The sequence below is a fragment of the Sminthopsis crassicaudata genome, chromosome 2, assembly GCF_048593235.1.
Source record: "Sminthopsis crassicaudata isolate SCR6 chromosome 2, ASM4859323v1, whole genome shotgun sequence".
In the NCBI taxonomy this organism is placed as follows: Eukaryota; Metazoa; Chordata; class Mammalia; order Dasyuromorphia; family Dasyuridae; genus Sminthopsis; species Sminthopsis crassicaudata.
Genome location: NC_133618.1, coordinates 630290234 through 630311528, shown reverse-complemented (window position 1 = coordinate 630311528; position 21295 = coordinate 630290234). Strand labels below are relative to the sequence as shown.

The 21295-nt window shown below is 42.8% G+C and overlaps 2 protein-coding genes across 4 annotated transcripts in view; one reads left to right on the top strand and one right to left on the bottom strand.

The window, feature by feature from the left end:
* Window positions 1-7841, top strand: part of CIB2 (calcium and integrin binding family member 2) — a 31873-nt gene extending 24032 nt beyond the window's left edge. For all 3 annotated transcript variants that reach the window (XM_074296448.1, XM_074296450.1, XM_074296449.1), the window contains 4 exons: window positions 1564-1675; window positions 3851-3998; window positions 5658-5853; window positions 6957-7841. In XM_074296448.1, the coding sequence (XP_074152549.1) occupies window positions 1564-1675; window positions 3851-3998; window positions 5658-5853; window positions 6957-6978 (478 nt within the window). In that variant the 3' untranslated portion in view covers window positions 6979-7841. The remainder of the gene's footprint in view (window positions 1-1563; window positions 1676-3850; window positions 3999-5657; window positions 5854-6956) is intronic.
* A 3916-nt stretch (window positions 7842-11757) lies between these two features.
* On the bottom strand, window positions 11758-19865 carry SH2D7 (SH2 domain containing 7). The gene is made up of 6 exons (XM_074284878.1): window positions 19702-19865; window positions 17305-17394; window positions 16684-16849; window positions 15125-15352; window positions 13198-14016; window positions 11758-11811 (listed from the first exon to the last, which is right to left on the bottom strand). Exons 1-6 carry the CDS (start codon window positions 19863-19865, stop codon window positions 11758-11760), a joined length of 1521 nt encoding a protein of 506 aa, XP_074140979.1.
* Window positions 19866-21295: the final 1430 nt, after the last annotated feature.

Sequence of the window (21295 nt, the reverse complement as noted above, 5' to 3'; positions counted from 1 at the left end):
TTATAGATTCATAGACCCTGGCCGCTCTCTCTTTCTCTCTCTTTCTCTGTTTCTCTCTGTTTCTCTCTCTCTCTCTGTCTGTTTCTCTCTCTGTCTCTCTGTGTCTCTCTGTGTGTGTGTGTGTCTCTCTCTCTCTGTTCTCTCTGTCTCCCCTCCCTCCTTCACCTGCCCTTCCTCCCTCCCTCTCTTTCTTGGGCTGCGTAGAACCAGCCCCATGATGCTGGCTTTACATGATGCTTGGGAATCCTCCCTGTGTCTCCCTGCATCTGTCCTGCATTACTCATGAGGTTCCTCCCCTGCCTTGTCTTCATGAAGACTGAATCTTTGCCCTTTTGGTGTCAGAACTTCCAGGTGCTTCAAGAGTTTCTCTTCTTCTCTCCCCATGATCCAGATACCTTGTAACTTGAATGTTGGTCTTCCCTGTATTCTGAGGGTCTTGCTTCCCTGAAGGCTGAGTCTTCACTTTCACTACAGGTTAGAAACATCAGAGAGACCCCTCTTTTCTTTCCATGGATTGGATAAAAAACAAATACCTTCAAAACTCCCTGTTTCCAGCAAGCCAGACCTGTCCCTGGAGGGCAGGACCACAGGGCAAAGAAGGTTTAGCGCTTTGACCATTCCTTCCTTCCATAAGCATTTCCAATATTTCAGACCATTGTAGCTCCTTAACTTCTAAGAAATAGTCAACAGGTCAGAGACCCCATTTCCTCTTTAAACACAAACTCTATTTTTCCCTATGAGACTCTCTCCAAGGACAATTCCCTTAACTTCTCTCTGGTCTCAGTTTCTTCCTTTGTAAAATAAGGGGATTGGGCTAAATAATCTCCAAGGTCCCTTCCAACTCCAACTACAACACTTTCCAATCCATTTTTGGCTGTCCTTGAAAAAAGGAGACCAAATTGGACAAAAGATACATGGTGAATAGAGATCTAGACTTGGAGTTTAGAAGAGCCGAATTCAAATCTCACCACCGACCATTCCTGGCCATGTGATTTTGATTTTCTCATTTGTAAAATGAGAGGATTAGAGTGAATGGAATCTGAAATCTTTTCTAACTCTTTATCTATGACTTAACCTCTAAGACAAGGGCTTTTTACTTTGTGGGGGTCACAGACCCCCTTAACAATCTCATGAAGCCTTTGGACCTCTTCTCAAAGTCATGTCCTGCAAAGGAAATACTAAATTCCAATTAAATTACTGAAAATGAAAATGTAATTTCCCCTTCCTCTCAGTGCATGGACCTTCTGAAATCTATCCCTGGGGGTCTGAGGATCCAAGGAACCTCCTCTCTAAGGCAACTCTGGGACTATCTATGAAATAACAGGACTGGCTTTGGAATTGGGGAGCACGAGTTCAAATCCCGCTCTGATGTTCACACCTGTGTGATCTTGGGCAAGTAGCTCTTGTTTCTACATCTATAAAATGAAGAAATTGGACCAGATGGCCCTGACGCTCTTCCCAGCTCCTCAGTCAATGACTTTGGGTGCCGTGTTTGCTTTAGGGATCTCTCTGAAGATTCAGCCCTTAACTGTGTGATGGGACCATCTTCTGGTTGCTTTGTAGGTTGCATGCCCGGTACTACGAGTTAGCGCCCAACATCGTGCCCATGGACTATCGAAAGAACCCTATTGTCACCGTGCCCATGTCAGTCATCATACAAATGCCGGAGTTCAAGGTACTCTTAAAGGGCTTCTTCGGGTGAGGGGTATAAAGAAAACCTTTGGGCTGTCCCTGGGCTAGCCCATCAGGAGGGGCTGTGGGGCCTGTGGTATTGTCTCATTGATTTGTCTCATTCATCCACATGAAGAGCACATTCTAACCAGCTTGGATGACTGGCCATTCCTTGGACACAGTATCCCATTTCCTATTCCTGTGCACTTAAATAAGCCCTTTGCAAGTCCCTGGGGGAACATTCCTTCATTTCTGTCTCTCAGGAGCCTGATTTCCTTCAAGACTCAGCTTAGGCGCCATGAAGCTTTCATGAAGATCACCTTTCCTCCCAGTAGTGCACTCTCCTCCCTCAGGATTCATTCCATTATACTTATAAACACGTTGCATATTACCCTCAATGTAAGTTTGTTATCAGGTACCCAGCACAATGCTTTGTGCACAGTAGGTATTTGATAAATATTTTGTTGAATTGAATTGAAGGACCTTTCCCTACCTTCCCACTACTCTTTGTTTTTTTTTTTTTTTTCCTTTATCATCTTGCAGTGGAGATGACATGTATTGATGTAGTTATATTAAGGAATGGAATGGTTAGGAAAATCTTCCTAATGTGAACTGAAACCTGTATCAGTGAGATGAAAGGTGCCAAAGGACCTTGAGGCAGGATGGGACTCCAGAAAAGTCACCTAAACCCTCTGAGATAGTGTTTCTTCCCGAGGAAAGTTTCCTTCCTCATGATCCTGATAAAAAGAGACCTGCTCTTTGTCCTGCAAATTAACTTGCCTGGGTGTCAATCAGATAATCCAAATAAGCATAATACTAAGTTCTGAGGGTATTTTTTTTTTAAATCTAGTCCATAGGAAAGAAAAGAGGAGTTCCTCTGATGCTTCTGATCCTTAGTAAAAGCAGAAGACCCCAGACCCCATCATAATAATGGCTGCCATTGGTTCCACTGGGGACTTGCAAATGTCTCTGTTGAGAGAGAGGAGTCAGGAATCATCATAGACCAAATAGTGTGACAGCCAGAAACGCAAATAAGCATAGTACAAAGTAGAAAGGGAGAGATGTTATGGAAAGCAGTGAGGGGAAAAAGGTGGTCCAGAGCCCAGAGCAGAGGGGGAAGCTGAGGCCAGGAGAGGTCATATCAACTATCTGATCAAGCCAAGAATCAAATCTCAGCTCTTCTGCCTTTCAGTTTAGGGCTTATTGTGCTAGAAAGGCAGGTTTCAGAATAAAAAAAGAACTTCCTAATAACCAGAGCCATATATATAGATCATATATAGATTATATATATGATCTATTTGTATATATAGATGTATATAGATATAGATATAAATATATATTAAATATGAGCAAAGTAGAATTGCAGTAGCTCAAAGAAAGTATGAGATGTTCAAATTTAGAGATGACATTTGGTCCTCCTTGAGCATAACCAACTATCTATATTATATATTTATGTATGGATGGATATAGATATAGATCTATAGATCTATATGCATATATCATAATTATCTATTGCATAAGTATTTTATACATATGTTTATATGGTTTTTAAAAAACATATTTACATACTTTAAAAAAATTAGACTCATGATTTCATTCATCCAAGGTTTGGATGTTCCTGGTTTGGAGCTCCTTCTTCCCAACCGGATCTCTATCTGCGCAGGTTTAAGGTTAAGTGCCTGTACAGGGTCACACAGCCAATGAACGCTTTTTGAATCCACATTTTTTGACTTTGAGACCAACTCTGCCCACTACATTATCCTGCCTTCTCTCTATCTATATCTACATCTATATATACATACATATATATCAAGGATCAAGGGATAGAAAAAGGTTAGACCTACATAAACATGGTAAGTAAAAAAATATATATTTTCAGAGGGAGAGACAGAGACAGAAGAGAGGAGGAAAAAGGATAGAGACAGCGAAGTGGAGAGAAAAACAGAGATATACAAAGAGACGGAAAGGAGAGAATGAAAGAGTCAGAGGCAGAGAGAGGTGGGGGGAGAGAGACAGGGAGAGAGAGAGAGAGAGAGAGAGAGAGAGAGAGAGAGAGAGAGAGAGAGAGAGAGAGAGAGACAGAAACAGAGAGAGAGAACAGAGACAGACACAAATACAGAGAAAGATGATACATTTGTGAATCTGTGTGATCCTACTCACACTTTCTAATTTTCCATAGGAGAATCCCTTCAAGGAGAGAATTGTGGCATCTTTCTCTGAGGATGGTGAGGGAAATCTCACCTTCAATGACTTTGTGGACATGTTTTCAGTCCTCTGTGAGTCGGCGCCCAGGGAACTCAAAGCAAGCTATGCCTTTAAGATCTATGGTGAGTAGTGCCCATCTGGCTATCATTGGCATCAAAGGAAGCCTGGGACCTTGGGTGGGGAGAGAGCAGGTGCTCACTCAGGACCTTCTCTTAGAGTTTCCCGTTCTAAGCCTTCTGGGCTTGGAAGGAGATACCCAAAGGCTACCTAATGAGGTGGGATGGATCCTCAGCCACAACTGAGCTGGATCAGGCAACTGAGCCACCAGCCCCTTGTGCCCTCCTAGTCTCACTCCCAGACTCCCCCAGCTAACGGTGGTCATGGCTGCCACTGGTTCCGCCAGGGCAGGTAAGTACCTCTGTTGAGGAGGAAGGACCAGGAATCATTCTCAGCAGAACAGTACTTGGAAAGTTTGAGGGCTCACTTTCCCAGGTTCAGACCTTCTCTCCTTGACCCCATGGAAGATTCAGTTTAACAAACTGCTATGAGGTACCTCATATGAAGGAGAGACAGCATGGGATCATGGACAGAGGGCGGGTTTTAGAATAGGAGGCAGGAAAGCCCAGCTTCAAATTCTGCTTCAGGGTATTTGACCCTGAGCAAGTCACTCAATCCTGTTTGCCTCAGTTTTCTCATCTGTGAAATGAAATGGCAAATCACTCTAGTATCTTTGCCAAGAAAACCTCAGATAGGGTCATGAAAAGGCAGACATAAGCAACAACAACAAACCTTGTATAGCCAAGTAGTAACAATGATGAAAGCTAACATTTACATAGTATTTACTGTGAGCCAGGTACTGTACAATTAATATCTCATTTGATCCTCAAAACAAACTCACAAAATAGATGCTATTATATTCCCATTTTATAGATAGGGAAACTGAGGGAAATAGGTTAAGTGACTTTGAGCCACCTTAGCTATAATAAAAGGGAAAGTGGGATAAAGGCAAAACAAGAAGCCCAAGATAAAGCTATGAAGGGAAACCGGCTTTCAGCCGTAGAAGTCAGGAAAGGCTTGAAGGTGGAAGTGGGAAGGAAAAATTAATTATCAACAGCTGGACATTAGAATGTAATCTATAAGATTGAGGGCCTCTCTTCTGATCTCTCTCACCTTTGATATTCCATATATTCAAGTCCTTCCCAGTTCTAATATTCCATGTTCTCAAGTCCCTCCCACAGCTGATAGGGAATATCATCTTATAGATAAGGAAACAAGACAATGACTTGCCCATGCTTGCCTAGCTAGCAAAAAGAGTCCAGACTGGAGGCCAGGTCTCCTGCCTCTCAATTTAGACTCCAGAGCTCAGGGTAGCTTTCTGCCATGGATCGTCCAGTTGGTTGGGTTTCTTGATTCACAGACTGTTGGAACTAGAAGGGGCCAACTGCCATCTTTGTGCTTACCAACTTCTTATTCACATTATTACAGAAAAATAAACTGAGGCCCGGAGAGGCAAAATTATTTATCCAAGGTTCCATCCAGAAGTAGAGTATTTACAGATCTTTTGGCCCATCCCAGGGTGGATTTTCTTAGTTAATGGGACCTGTTTCTAGTGTTTCTTTGGGACCCAGTGAGTTATAATATCACAGTCCTTAGCGATTATACTAAGGCAAGAAGCTAAGGATCAGAATTTTAGAATCATAATGAAAGACCTCAGAGACTTCCATTTGGATGAAGATGATGATAGTAGTAATGAGAGTTCCTCTTTGTCCTTCCCTGAGTAGATTTCAATAATGACAACTTCATCTGCAAGAAAGACTTGGAGATGACCTTGGCCCGGCTGACTAAGTCAGAACTGGAGGAAGAAGAGGTGGTTCTGGTGTGCGATAAGGTCATTGAGGAGGCGGATCTGGATGGAGATGGAAAACTCAGCTATGCAGACTTTGAAGACATGATTGCAAAGTCCCCTGACTTTTTGAGGTATGGGGCAGCCTTTGGGATTCAGACTCATGTCTCTCCTGACTCTGAGTCCAGTATTTTTTCCATGATGCTCCATCTCCTCCTTAGCCTCAATCTTGCTGCTCAAATTGATTAACCTTAGAGCTGGACTGCCCTTTCCCTTTGGAAGCTGGTTTTAAGTCCAGCATCCAATGTACACTGGGCTACTCAGAGCTTGTGTTCAAACAGATAATTTTTAAAAAATAAAAACATATTCCAGTGTCCTCAGGTGGATGCAGTTCCTTAGAAGTTAAAAGCCACTAGGAAGGAGTTTCCCTGGAATCTCAGGAGCTTCCTGAAAAAGTATAAGAATACCCATGCTTTCGTATTCATTCCCCAAGGGCTCACAGTTTAGGACCAGATCAATCCACCTAGCCTGGTACACTATGATCCAGAGTAAAATGTCTTCAGTAGCCTTAGCAATGGAGTGTAAGCAGGATGGGCCCCAGTGGGCAACAGATGTGAAAAATCAGTTCCAGGAGAGGCCTGCCCCACCTCCTCGGTCTAGACACGTTCTTCTGAGGGAGCTGAGAAGTCTATAGCTGGTGGTTTCCCTTCTGACAGGCATTGGGATGACTTTCTCTAATATCTCTGATCTGGCTGCTGAGGAGATCTGGATTCTCATCCTAATAATCATATTTATTTAACACCTTATAAAGTCCTTTACAGGAGTTAGCTCATTTGATCCCTTTAGCAATCCTGTGAGATCAGTGGGACTGTTATCCTTGTTTCACAGAGGTGGAAGTAGAGACACCGAGGACTTAATTAAGCAGATTTTAAACAGAGGACCAAAAGCAATTCTATTAGTAATACTAATCCTTATTTAGAGTTAGATTTCAAAAACAGGGCTTCCGACTCCCCAATCTTCCTATCATTCATCTGTTACTACTAATACTCTGTGTGACCTCTGTGAAATGTGGGAGTCAAGACTGAAAGATGATGAAAGACCCTTCTAGCTTGCCCATTCTGTGATTCTATAGTTAAGCTAATGTTTTCTTACCCTCTGATTCCAGCCTCTCAGCCTGCCCTGCCTCTCCCTCTGATTCCATCCTGTCTCTCTGACAACTCCTCTCTGTTTCCCACAGCACTTTCCACATTCGGATCTGAAGCTACCCAGAAGACCACTAGAGATGACATCAGCTTAGCCCTGGCACCTCTATGAGGTCCCCAACACTCTCTCTTTGGAGTAAAGTGTTTCTCCAGGTTCCCGTTATCAACGGAAGATGTACTTTCCTGTGATTTTATACCTGTGAAATTTTATTATGGCCCTATCAGCAAAAACAAACAAACAGAAACAATACCCAAAACCCAATACCAGAAAAGTAACCATAACCAACTCACCTCCTGGGAGACTCCCAAAGATCTCATGCTCTGACAGCTTTTCCCCCCATATGGAATACTCTCAATCAATAGGATGCTGGGACTGGCAACCATCTCCAGCCAGTTTGTGTGACATTGGCTGTCCATCTCCTGTCTGGGAGGGTATCATAAGTAGGGGACTATATTTCATTCCTGGCCTAAAGTTTGCTCCATTGGCTCCACAGTGGAGAGCAGTCTGGGTCTAAATCTCTCCTGCCTTGGGAAAAGAGGCTTCAGACATGACAACAGCTATAATTTTCCCTTCCCAAACCTCTTTAAAAAAAAAAAAACAAGAAGAAGAAAGGGAAAAAATATCCTTTAAAAAAAAGGGAAATTCACTTAATTGAAGGATGGTGAGATTTCTGAAAAGCATGGGAGTGAGCACAAAAAGAAAAGAGAGGGATGAGGTTTTGAATCAGCTATGCAATATCTCTCAAATGCCTGTATTCAGCTCTGCCTTTCTCCCTTTTCCACCAGACACTGTGTTACCCGCTGTCCGGGCCTGGCCTGGGACCCACTGCCGCTTGCCTCTGGCAGTCAAAGGAAGGGCTCTGTCACCCTCACTGAATCCTTCTTTTCCTCATTAAATATTCTGATTGATTTTGACCATAGCTAAAGAGTATGTAGACCTTGGCTCCATTATTCATTCACTCAGACAATCATCAAGTGCCGACTAAGTTCCTACATTGGACAAAAGGATAAAATAGGAGTTTACATTCTGTTGGGGAAGATAGTCTGTGTGTATAAAAAAATAAATATCAAAATAACTTTTGGGAAAAAGTCACTAGCATTTAGGGAAATTAAAAAAAAACAAACCAAGAGGTCATATTTGATTGGATCATTGAAAAAATCTAGGGATTCTAAGAGGCAGAGAGTATATTACAGGTTCTGCCTCATGATTTTCTAAATGTGGACAGATTTTAAATGGGTCAGGTTGCTCTTGAGGGCCCTAGCATCTTCCCAATGAAAAGATTGAGAGATGAAGAACCAGTTTCATGAAAGGAGGTAAGAGAAGTGATGAGGAATAAGGCAGGAAGAGTAGGTAAAGTTATTGGGCCAAAAATGAAGTTGATATTTAATCTTGGAAGCAATAAGTAGCCATTTTGGATTTGCTGAATAGAGTGGTATGTTCTGATCTGAACATTAGAACAATTGTTTTGGCAGCTGTGGGGAAGATGGATCACACTGGGGAAAGACTGAAGTGAAAGGCACCAATCTTGAAGCTATTGTAATGATCAAAAAAAAAAAAAAAAAAAAAAAAAAAAAGAGATGGATGGGAGGATATGGAAGGAGAATTGGCCAGACTTGGTAACTGGTTGGATGAGAGGGTGGGGAAGAGGGGAATTAAGGATGAATCCAAGGCTTTCAGATCTGGAAGGCTGGAAGGATGATAGGGCCCTCAACAGAAACAAGGAAGTTCAGAAGAACATTGGAGAGAGAGGGTGATTTCATTTTGGACTTGTTGATTTTGACATGTCTACAGAACATCCCCTTGGAAATATGCAATAAGCAGTTGATGATTTGATAAACATTATGCATTTTTTACCTAGGAGCTGAGCTCATGGAGAAATGAAAAATGTAAGAAGCTAATTCTTTCATAGTATTATTTGGGAAGGTCCCCTCCGAAAGGGTTATTTCCTCTGGCTTAAACATCATCCTCTCCACATAGTTTCTTAGAATATGCAAACTCCACCCCCCCATCCTAAGAGGGGGGATTTAGTCACTAAACTAGATGTAGACGACACTTCTCCACTAGATTGTAAAAACTTTTTGTTGACAGGGACCATCTCAATCAATCATAAACATTTATTAGGAGTCTTTTATGTGCCGGGCATTGTGCAAGGAGCTGGGGATACAAAAAGAAGCAAAAGACAGCTTTGTCCTCAAGCTACAAATATACAAAATGCAAGTTTGAGACAAGATAAATCAGAAATAATTTATAGAAGGAAGGCCCCACCTAGAATTAAGAAGGATTAAGACAGGCCTTCTGTAGAAGGTAAGATTTTAGTTGAGTCTTAAAGGAAGCCAGGGAGATCCTGTTTTGACTATCTTTGCCTCTATTACACTCTTCTGCCTCAGATACTGAATAATGAGTGCTCTGGAGACCCTTAGGAAATTTTTGATGAAGAATTGATGGAAATTTATTAAACATTTGGTTCAGACCTCAGGTAAGGGCTGTCAATCAAAGAGCCATTCAGTGCACTCTGCCCCACTGCTACCATTACTTTGTAATGGATATGAAATGATCCCCTGGTTTAGGTGGCAGGAGTTGGAGACCAGCAGAAACTAGTAGATCTGAAGAAAAGAGTTTTAAATGAAAATTTTGAAAAACCCAAATAAGTTACCCTGGATATTTAGCCAAGAGATGATTGGGTATGTGTATGGGGTAGATGTGGGGGGAGAGACAGGCTAATACCTACTTTAATTCTCCATTATTCCCATTTATAAATGAAAGTTCACTTTAGGGACAAACCAAATCCTCTGAGACTCTCTACCCAGTTCTCTATAGACACCCAGGGATCAATACTAATATATCTCCACCAACACAGATTCAGGTTATTGTTCCTTTCCGGTCACATCCATCAACTACTCATTATTAATGCTACTCTAAGGGGGATAGCTGTGTTCCCTTGTGTTTGCACAATTTTGCAAGGCTCCCTACCTTTCTGCAGAAAGGAGGCAAAGACTTTTCACCATCCATTCTCTAGGGCCTTGATTGAACATTACTGTATGTAATTTAAAGCAAGAAGAGATCCCTGTGGGCTGAAGTCATCAAGGGGGGTTTCATGGAAAATTCAGGCTTAAGCTTAGTTTTGATGATTTAAGTCGGTGAGCCAGGGCCATCTCCTTCTATCATAAATGAGGAATGGAGGGGCTATGGAACAGCCACTGACCTCTAATTGACCAGAAGCAATTGTAATGTGCCAGGAGCTGTTCTAGGTGCTGAAGAACAAAGACAGATGAAATAATCCCAGTCTTCAAGTAGCTTTTATTCTACTACCTAGTTGACTTCCAAGACTCACAGTTCACTGGAGTCCAGCTATCTGAGGCTCCCTGGTCTGCACTAAGCTCTGAAACTCTCAGTCTGAAATGCTTAAGAGGCTCTTAAGGGCACTCCTCAGACAACCTACATGCGGCAACATTGAAGGGGTGTTTTCCCTGGAAGGGATTTCCATCATTGTCCAGGGTGGAAGGTTCTTGTAGTCTCCTGAAATTGTAATGGGAATTTACACTCCTATAGCCCATACAAACCTATAAAATGCTTTTCTCATATCATCCTCATGGGTGGGGAGAATAGGAGGGAATGCAACCCTAGCTAACTTGCCCAGGGTCACACAAGTTAATAGATGTCAGATCTGGGACACCAAAGCAGATTCACTGATTGCAAATGGTGGGGTTCCTGAAGAAAATGACTTAGCAAGTGTCATTTTGCCAATATCTGACTCATAATTTTCTGGAAGTGGACAAATTTTAAATGGGACACGTTATCTTTGAGGGCCCTAGCATCTTCCCAGAAAAAGAATCACTTCCTCTTCAATGCCCACATAATGAGTGTGTGCTTTGGGGATTCAAATTCACATTAGGAAAGCCCTTGGCCTGGGAGATAAGTGGAAAAGAAATAACAATTGCCATGTATTTTTCCTGATCATTAGCCATTTTGCATTTTCTATATGATATGCTCCAATTTAATAGAGAACCAAGTTGTTAGGCAGAATTGAAATTAGGATTAAAGCAGTTTTACTTCTTCATGGGGAGGAAATGCCCAATGAAACATGCATTGTTAGAAATGTATCACTCTGTTTTGCTTAAGTCTGGAGAGTTCTGTTGAGGAGAGAGTAGGCTTTGGAAAGTGTTGGCAATGTGTGCGTATATTTTGAAGAGTACTGATGGAGCATTTCTTTAAAATTGAGTGAACTTTTTTTTTTTTTTTTTTTACTATTACTTTTCTATCAAATGAGATATATTTATAAAGTGTTCAGCACAATGCCAGGCCCATAGTAAGTACTTAATAAATGCTTATTCCCTCCTTCTTTTCTCTTTTACTGGCCCTTTGCTCCACAGAAGATTCTGCTAGAATCAGGAAGAACTGAGTGAAAGCACTGAATGATGGAGTCATTGGCCTAGGAGGCAAGAAACATTCCAGGTCCCACTCTGCCCTGGTTTTGCTGTGTGATGCTGAGTAAACTGCTTCCCTTCTCTGGGCTTTGATTCTTTCATCTGTAAAATGAAGCAACTGAATTTAGTGACCTGTGGAGGCTCATCCAGCTCTGATCTTCTAAGGCTTCCAGACCTTTACAGGTTCATGTCTCCTACAGTACAAGGCTTCAGGTTTTAATTTTAGTTTCTTGGATTCAGTTTTTGTGTCTATGCTGGGCCCAGAAGTCTGGGATTACAAGTTCTCCAGTTGACTGGGTCCTGGGCGAACCAAGCCTCTTGGTCAGTTGTTGACTGCCTGGGAATCTTCCTCAAACCCCAGGCTTCTCTCCTCTGACCTCTTTGCAGCTGAAACAGCCAGCATGTCCTGGCTCATGACTGCTTATTCTTCCGGTCCATGAAGAAGAACCTCCGGTGTTTTTCAACCTGGAAGGTGGAGAAGAGGAAAAAGGGAGTGAGCCAGAAGTGGGGAGAAGAGAGGAAGGAATGACAGAGTCAGTCATCACAACTGCTCAAGTATTGAGAGACTCATGGGAAATCAGAGTTGGAAGGGACTTTAGAATATAGTTGATCAACAAGGATTTATTATGTGCCTACCATGTGCTTGGTAGTCAGAGCCTTTCAGGTTACAAATGGGAAAACAAATCCAGAAAGGACACAGGGTCACATGCAGAGTATGTGAGGCAGAGAAAGCTCAAATCTGGGCTTAACCCAGAAGGGGAACACTCTCCCCTTTCCCTTGACCTCTTGGCTTCCTTCCAGACTCAGCCTGAATCTCACCATCTGTAGGAGACTTTCCCAGTCTCCCTTTCCCACCCCCCACTCCACTGCCATGTCTTCTAAGATCGTCTTCCATCTCTCCTCCCTATGTCTTCTATCATCACAGTTATTGAAAATTGTCTCCCTCACATTAGACTGTGAGTTCCTTGAGGGCAGGGTCTATGTTTTTGCCTTTCCTTGTATCAACAGCATTTAGCATAGTACCTGGCACATAGTAGGTGTTGACTGACCAACTTTAGATGCTCACATTAGGAACTGTCAAATGGCAGAAAGAGGGGATCGGACATTCTATGGGGGTTGCAGAGGACAGAGGTAAGACTGATGCAAGAAATCACTAGATTTCACTCAGCATTATGAAGGATTTTCTAACCATCAGAACTGTTGATCTTTGGAATGGGGTACTTTAGGCAAAAGCAAGCTTTTTATTACTATAACTTCATGCAGAGGAAGGATGAGCCCCCATCAGGGAGGCTATCCGTAAGATTATACACTCTGTGGGAGATTAGATTCCTTTCTGCTTCCAAAGATCAATCATAAAAACCACCAGGTAAGTGCTTGAAGCTGGGCAAAGGCAAATATATTCTCATTCACAGATTGGCTAAGAGTCAGAACTGAGGTAAGTTTTCCTTGCGGGATTATGGTGGATAGCACAATGAATTTGGAATTAGGAGATCTGGGTTCAAGTTCTGTTTCTGATGCTTAAGATCATCGATTAAAAGCTGGAAGGTACCTTAGAAATTATATAGTCCAACCTCAGCCCCCAGCCAATTGGCTTTGAAGAGGTTAAGTCACTTCAACTTTAATAATCCTTGATTTCCTCATTTGTAACTGAAGGGGTTGGATTTTAGCTCTAAATCTATGACCTAAAGGCGATGATCCATGATTCAAGCGGGTAAAGCTCTTCCCTCACTAGTGCAGTATTATTTTGCTCATTTAATAGAGAAGGAAATGGAGTATCTGAGAAGGGAAATTCCTAGCCCAGAATCCTGGAGCAATGGGGTAAATGTCCAGATTCCCTGGGATGCGCTGTACCTTATGTGAGTGTGACTGCTTGGTCTCCTGGACTTTCAAGGGGATCTGCTCATAGGGGTTACTTGGCAAAAAAGACGTGGCCTCTGTGTGACTTCCTGGAATCTTCTCATAAGCATTAACCACCCAGCCTCCAGGGCCCTCAGGCTGATTATAGGTTGCTCTAAGTGGGAGAAAGGCTGGCTTGGGCAGCCTAGCCGGAACAGGCTCATAGCCATGGCTCTCTGAGGTCACGGTCTGATCTTCCCAATAATAGGAGCTGTTCACCTTGGGCAGAAGTTCATGGGTATTTGGAGAGCTGGATTCCCTGGGCTTACTGGGCCATGAGTCTCTCGAGGACTGAGGAACAGCATGGGTGGCAAATCCCTGGGTGCTCCCTTTGGATTCAGGGGAGCACCGAGCCTTGGGAGAAGCCTGATGAGGTGGGGAGCTTGCCATGGCAGACCTGTCTCCAAGAGACATCGAGATGGACCCAGGGGAGCTGTGCTCCAGTGCACGGCGATAGGGAACAGTGGGAGATTTCTGGTTGGGATCCCAGTCTATCTCCAGGAGCTTGGTAGCTTTTGGGGAAGGAGGGAGGGGAACATCCTTGATTTTTGGAGCTGGTTCTCCTCCACTTAGACCGCTAGGCTTTCTCTGGTGCTCTCTGCCAGGAGAAGGGGTCTGATGGGAAATTCCTGCAGCCTCCATGCTCAAGCTCTGCTGGTTGCGACCCATTTTCTTCAGCTCTGCATAGATGATGTTTCCCAAGTGCCTGTCACTGAAGGATTCCGTCAGAAGGGAAGAACTTCTCTCAGGCAAAGGAGGCGCTTCTTCTGGGGGCTGAGGGAAGGGAGAGGCTTAAAACCCACCCGTCAAACCACGTTTAAAATCCCCCATATTTCAGATCCACTCAGACTAATAGAATGCAAGCTTCTGGAGGGCAAAGACCCATTTCAATCTCTTATCTTTATATGACCAACACGTAACACTGTGCCTGAGCACAGTAGGTACTCTAATAAGCTCAACAAATTAACTGATTGGTTCCTTGACTGGCCAGACTGCGTGACCTCCTGTAAGTTTTTCCACTCACCCCCACCTCAATTTCCCCATTTATAAAACGAGTCTATTGCCTAGATCAGGGGTTCTTCACCTTTGGTAGACACTGAACCCTCTGGTGGAGAAAGGACCCCTTCTTAGAAGAATGTTTTAAAATATATAACATAAATTACAAAAGTGAGTCAAAATAAATGTCATTCCCCCCCCCCAACTAAGTTTATAAATCCCCTGAAGTCTCTCCAGGTCTCCTTGTCTATGGACAGTAAGTTAGGAAGACCCTGCCCAGCTTTAGGATTCTTTAGTCTAGTGATCCTAATTCAGTGTCATATTCTGCCTTTCTAGACTCTTCACAATCTGACTCTAAGTATTCTTCTCTCCAGATCCTAGCACTAGTCTTGGAACATAGTAGGTACTCAATAAGCACTCACTGACTGATTGATCATTACTCCTACACTCACAATTTCTAATCCTGGAAGTGGATTTAAAGCTGGGAAAGATCTCATTTCTAGCAACAGAAAAGAGAGGAAGATGGTCCTTAACCTGCCCCAGAGACACTGGGCTGAGCGATCAGATGGGTTTCTAGTCCTGGCTCTGCTGTGTGATGTTAAACAAATTGCTTAATCTCTCTGGGACTCCATTTCCTCTTCAGAAAACGAGAGGAGTTGGACTAGATAACGTTTCTAAATAATGGTTTCATTTGATCCTTCAACTTCCCTGTAGTATAGCACCTGAGCATTTAGAGGGGAAAAGGGATGTAGAGATCTTCTGGTCTAACTTTCTCCCATTTTACAAAAGAGGAAATGGGGGTCTGGAGAGCTTAAATCCTGGTCACACATCTAATAAATGGCAGCACCCATCACACCCCGCTGCCGCTCCTAGAGGGAATACTTACCTCACTGTCCTCCGCTGAGACTTTCCAAGGGCATTCTTCCCGGGATTTTTTGAAGTGGACAAAGGAAGTCTTGGGCTTTGGAGTGGGGCTGGCCTCGGGGTTCCTGCCTTTAGCCGGATTTTCTAAGTCCCCCAATTCTTGCTTCTCCGTGGAGGCACTGGTTGATTCAGGCTGGGTAACCAGCAGGAGGTTCAGGGATATGGCGTCATACAAGCTGTTCTCCTGGAGCTGTGGCAGAGGGAAGAATATCACTTTCGAGCACCTCTCCATCCGGCCCAAAGTTGGACTAGGTAGAATAGGAAAGTCTTTCCAGGTGGAGGGAAAAGAATGCTGGGAGCCAAAGGACCTTGTTTCGGTCACTCCCCAGCTTTATGGTAACTGGGTCACTCTGTTAACTTCTTATCAGTTTCCTTATCTGTAAAATGGGAACCACAAAAGCATCTACTTCACGGGGTTTTGTATGTACTATGTACTATGTAAAGTGCTTTGTAAACCTTATGGCATAATATAGAATCTGACTATTATTATTTTTTTTTATTTCCCTGGACCTCAGTTTTCACATCTATAAATGGGAATAACAGTATTTGGCCTCTTTTATCTCATAATATTGTTGTTAGACCAAGGTGTGACAACAGAGAAAAAAATTCATCTTATCTTGCACATATGTATGTGAGAAAGGACTTAGTGTAAATTATGTAAAAATGAATACATGCTTTTTTTTTTTTTTGACATGCTGTTTGATCCTCAAAACAGCTCCATAAGGTAGGATTATTGCCCCCATTTAACAGATAAGGATGTTGGGATTTAATGAGAGGTCGATTGACTTGTGTGGGTCCCCCAGCTGGTCAGTTGTAGACCTGACTTATCTTTATCCCACTTCAGAAATTTGGGTGCTGTATAAACTCACTGAATTATTGTAGCATCTGCCCCTAAGACCCGAGGAGGGGAGGCACCCTTGGGGGAAAGGGAGCTAGCATAATGGGCTAGACTGCAGGTCCCCACTCTCTGACTCAGTACCCCTGCAAGAGAAGGGGGAGTGTATTGGATAGATTTGGGCAGTGATTTCCCAGGCTTCCAATTGCCCTGACCCTGGAATATGAATTCCATCTTGGGCTTCAACCTCTCAGTTTGATCTTCTTCCCCAATTCTCTTTGTGTCCTCCTTACATTCTATCCAGACTGGCTTCTATTCCCATTCCCATTTCATGCTTTCCCATTTCCATAACCTTGTCCCCTTCTCTAGGCCCCAGAATCCTAGAAAAAAATCCTTCCTTCTACCCCAGGTGAAATTCCCCCTTTCCTTATTTCCTCCAAGTCCAGCTCATCTGCTCCCTAACGCCAGCCCCACCCAGTTACTTACCCCAGCTAGATTTCATCTCCCGTCTGTGCTATATTCTTCCTCATATTCCAGCGACTTAAATCTGTGTTTTCTCTCCCTGGTTATTCTCTAAGCTGAGAGCAGAATTTATGTCTCCTCTACCTTGTATCCTCACAGCAACCATCTCAGGACCTCGCCCACCACACATCTGTAGTATATAATGCACTGTGACCCCAGCATACCCGTAGGCAGGCGGTGGTGAGGGTCTCCCCAAACGGCTCTATCTTTGCTCCCTGGTAATAGCTGATGAGGTCAGTGAGCGTGGCATGGTTGCAGGTGTCCCCAGAGATGAGGTACCTCCGGTTCTGAAGCTGGCTGATCACAAAGTGGCGGCAACGGTTGAATCCTCTGAAAATCAACAAGTCACAAAGTCACAGAGAAAACCTTTGAAATACTCCAGACATTCATTTTATTCATTCATCCATCAAGTATTGATTAAGCACAAGGATGTGTCAGGGTTGGTGATATAAGAACAAAAATATAAGTCCTTGCCCTCAGGAAGCTTATGATCTACTGTAGAAAGACAATTCAGTTGGGAATATGTAAATAATATCTATGTACCCAAAAAACCCCACCAAAAATAGGGTATAGAGCACTTGAACTATATCTGGAAGGAAGCAAGGGATCATAAGTTAACACCTTGTGATCCATTTTACAGAAGAGAAAACAGATACTAAGATTCTGTAGGCTCACGGAACCTGCATTTCTCTGCAGATCAGCATCTGGTGACCAGAACAGCTCACCCAGGAAGCCAGAGCCCACCAGAGTCCAAGGCTATATCATAGCATTCTTGGGGGTCTTACCTGTAGGAAAGGATGTAGCCCATGGCCTTGTCGCTCAGCCTGATGAGAAAGCAGCCGAGGGGCTTGTCTCTAAGTAGTTCTTCAGCCTGCCTGGTGGGAGGAAATAAATGCCTCTGAACCTGAAGCTTGGACCACCACCTCCTCACCTCCAATCAACTCATGATCCACCCTCCCAAACCATTCTTTACTTGTGTTTGCTATTAAGCACTCACTGAGCTGGATAACTGAAAATGTCCAGCTACCTTAAGAGAATCGTTGATTACACTCCGTTCTCCCAGGGATGCCCTCCATAAATACTGATGTGGACGCCCATGTCCCAAGTCCCCATTTCTGGTGCTTTGCCTTGAGCTCCTTCTCCAGCAGAGGAGACAAGGAGGCCATAGCTTCTCGCACTATTCATCTGTAGGAAAATGTGTCAGGGAGACATCAGGATGAGGTTAGAGCTTCACTGTGGTCAGAGGGTAAATCGATTGCTGCAATTTGGGCCACGGGGGTGGAGGGGCCAGAGTTGACATTTCTGCCTGTTATATGATCAGAGGCCGAGGTCCGTTTATAGCTGGGCTCAAGGATGGCTAGGGTTGGGGCAGAGGGAAACCTAGAGCTTTAAAGAAACATAAAACTTAGAAGTTTTAGAAGTCATGGAGAGACTGAATTGAGGTCTCAAAGACAGTTTCATATTGGTTTGATTTTATAGCCTGTATCTATTTCAATCTTTATTTCTCAAAACAAAAATTTTAAAATTTGATTATTTTAGCTGGACAAAGGACAAAGGAGGGCATGCTATGCTCAGCGTGGATGGAAGCAAAACAGATCCCGCAGGCAGGGATGTGCTGATAAACATTTAACAACTAATTCTTCAGAGAAAAAAATGTAATCGGGACAGACTTTTAAATTTAATTTTCATTATTAATATTTTCTCCATCTTTTCTTATATCTTAAATCAAGCCCTGATTTGTTTCATTTACCAATTTCTGAGTTGTAAACGGTCACATGGAAAATTTAACAGCTGGTCATAAGCCTTTAGATTCCTGTTTTAATATGATGCTAACGAGTTTTCAAATACTTGTTGGTATATTCCAGTTAAAGACTGAGTAGGGAGCTATGGAATTATTGGGACTGATGCCTCAGAGCGAAAAAAAGAAATTGTGTCAAATAGTGCAGCAGAGTGGATAGAGCATTGAGTTTGTTGCTCAGAGACCTAGATTCCAATGCTGGTTTGTCACTTACCTATTTTGAGCAAGCCATTTGCCCTTAGTCTCCTCCTCTCTAAAATGAAGAAGGGGTTGCTTTAGGTGATCTCTGAAGCCCCTTCTAGCTGTAGACCTATGATACTATCAGCAATCTTGATTGATTCTTTTGTTTACCCTCCTTCCATCCACTCAGTGCCTTCCTACAGTAGACAATCTATACAGTGCCAGGGATTCACTTCCATGCATGGATGGGTTGGTGTTGACCCATCAAAAAGCCAGAGTAATCATAGAATCAAAATCTAGAACCAAAAGATCCCAAGATTTGTGTCATAGAACCCTTTGGCACTCTGGTAAAATCTATAAAAACGTTTCTAAAATAAAGTTGTTTATTTAATCAAATAAAATACATAGGACAAGAAAATGAATTCTTTTGAAATATAGCTATTAACACATTTTTTAAAAAGTTCATAGACCCCAAGTTAAGAACCTATTGTTTTTCTAGAATAGCTTCCTAGTTTTAGCCCAGAGAGGCTTAGGTTATTTGTCCAAGATCACACAGTTTGTAAATGGTCAAGCCAATGCTTTGAGCCCAAATCTATCCTTCCCCCCCACTCTCTTTCGGATAGGAATAGCAAGCTCAGAGAGGGGCTCTGCCTTGGGGCAGCTGGTTTCTGGGAAAACCCCTCCCTGCTCTCTCCATCTTAGCAGTCCTTTTCCAACCTAAACACAAACTCTTTTTATCACCCCTCCATTCGTCCAAAGGATGACCAATAATATTAATGTCCTTTCCCTATCTTCCCCCAATCTCTTCTTGTTTTAAGCCAAGCCAGAGGCAGTTTGGGAGATACAGAAATCATCCAACCTCTCCCCTTTGTAAGATGATGTAGAGGAAGGACTTCCCTAAGAGAAGCTGAGCCAGGAGATTAAGCTAGAACTTCTGCCAACAAATCCATCGCTCTCCCCTCACCTGTCCCAACCACCTGCCCGGTCCTTCAGGCCCTATACCCCCTAACAGTATAAATAATATATGCCATATTGTTATCATAATGATATAATGTATTGTAATAATAGCATATATTGTACAATATGGACAATATTATACAATATACATAAGGCAAGAAAACCACACTTGATCACCAGCCTGCCACCTTTGTGTAACCCTACCCCCAAGCCCATTCCCCACCCTGGCCAGAAGAGTCAAGCTTACTTTCTTGTAATGAATCCATGGAACCACTCGGGTAAAGTGCCATTTTGCAATATGAGGGGCGCCTGGGTCTCCATAAACCACTTGATGGCAATGTCTTGGAGCATGTCCATGCCCTGGCTTTCTCTGTCCGGGGGAACCGTCCCTGAAGTCCTCCTGTCCTCCATCGAGTCGCCGGGCGCCCTGGGACATCTGAAGGGGAATGATGGATGAGAAAGAATCCCAGTTCTATTTCTCCGTCCCAGTCCCCAAGCTCTCTATATCCTAAAGGAGAGCTCATTTGCTTAATCCGGACTTCCTCTCCAGCTACCTGGCAGAGAACACAAGCCCTTATTGATACCAAGCCCATTGACCTGTTTCCACTCTGATGGAGGTTGGAAAAGTCAGATCAGGTGAAGGAACCGGGTAATTTCCTCACTCCTCATTGAGACTGAACCTATGAAAGGATCTATAAAAAGAGCATAAGACCCAGGTGGGAAACTTAGCTAATACTTACTAGATTTGTACCCCACATCAAGTCATTTTACTTTGCTCAGCCTCAGTTTCCTCATCTGTACAATGGGGACAATTATTTTTTATTTTCAATAAGAGCTTTTAATTTTCAAAATACATGTAAAGATAGTTTTCAATATTCGTCCTTGCAAAACCCTGTGTTCCAAATTTTTCTCCCTCCCTTCCCCTAGACAGCAAGCAATCCAATATGTTAAACATGTGCAATTCTTCTATACATAGGGACAGTAACTCTTAATAAAAAAAGAAAAAAAGTTTCTCTACAAAAAATTCTATTTTTTTGTTTTTATATCATCTTTATTTGTATATCTTTTCTCCCTTCCCCTACCCAGAGAATTGTTCTTTATAAACTAAAAATATGAAATAAGGTTAACCAACGTGGAAACAAGGCTTGATAATTCTGCATCACCAAGTCCCCCAAAAAAGGTCTAGGAGGAGTGAGGCGTAAAGACAGATGGAAAGATAAAAATTAAATTAAATTTTAAAAATTAATTAAAATTAAATTAAATTAAACTTTTAAATTAAATTTTAAAATTAAATTAAAAATTTAAATTTAAATTTAAAAATTAAATTAAAAAAAAATCTGATCCTAATCAGCTAATGAGGTCACTAGGTGGCGCCACAATGCACAGAGTGGCTAGAGGAACAGCTTGCAGTGAGGAAAACTAGAGTTCAAATCCAGCCTCAGATATTTAATAGCTATGTGCCTCTGGGTAAGTCACTGAAATCCTGCTTGCCTCAGTTTCCTCATCTGTAAAATGACCTGAAGAAAGCAATAACACAAAAAGAAGTCTTGGCCACATGGGAATCATATGGTCCTAACTGGGAAAATGGCACAGCCTTTGCTTTTGAAGCCCCCCAATGGGGTGGAACCCACCCTCTCTCCCTTAGCCATTTAGGGATAGATTTGCTGTTTCTTTCAATAGAATATGAGCTTCTTGCCTAGAGGGTCTCTTATGTTTGTAACCAAACCCAAGCTCCAGGAACAGAAGCACTTAATAAATGGGGCAGCGGATGGCCCACGTCCAGAAGACCCGAGTTCAATTCTAGCCCCAGATACTAACTGTGTCACCTTGAGCAAGTCATC

Coding starts and splice junctions, on each gene's coding strand:
- SH2D7 (XM_074284878.1), bottom strand. CDS start 19,865: ATGGAGGACAGGAGGACTTCAGGGACGGTTCCCCCGGACAGAGAAAGC. Junction 17,395..19,701: donor CATGGATTCATTACAAGAAA/GTAAGCTTGACT, acceptor TCCTCCCACCAG/GCAGGCTGAAGAACTACTTA. Junction 16,850..17,304: donor GGCTACATCCTTTCCTACAG/GTAAGACCCCCA, acceptor GTTGATTTTCAG/AGGATTCAACCGTTGCCGCC.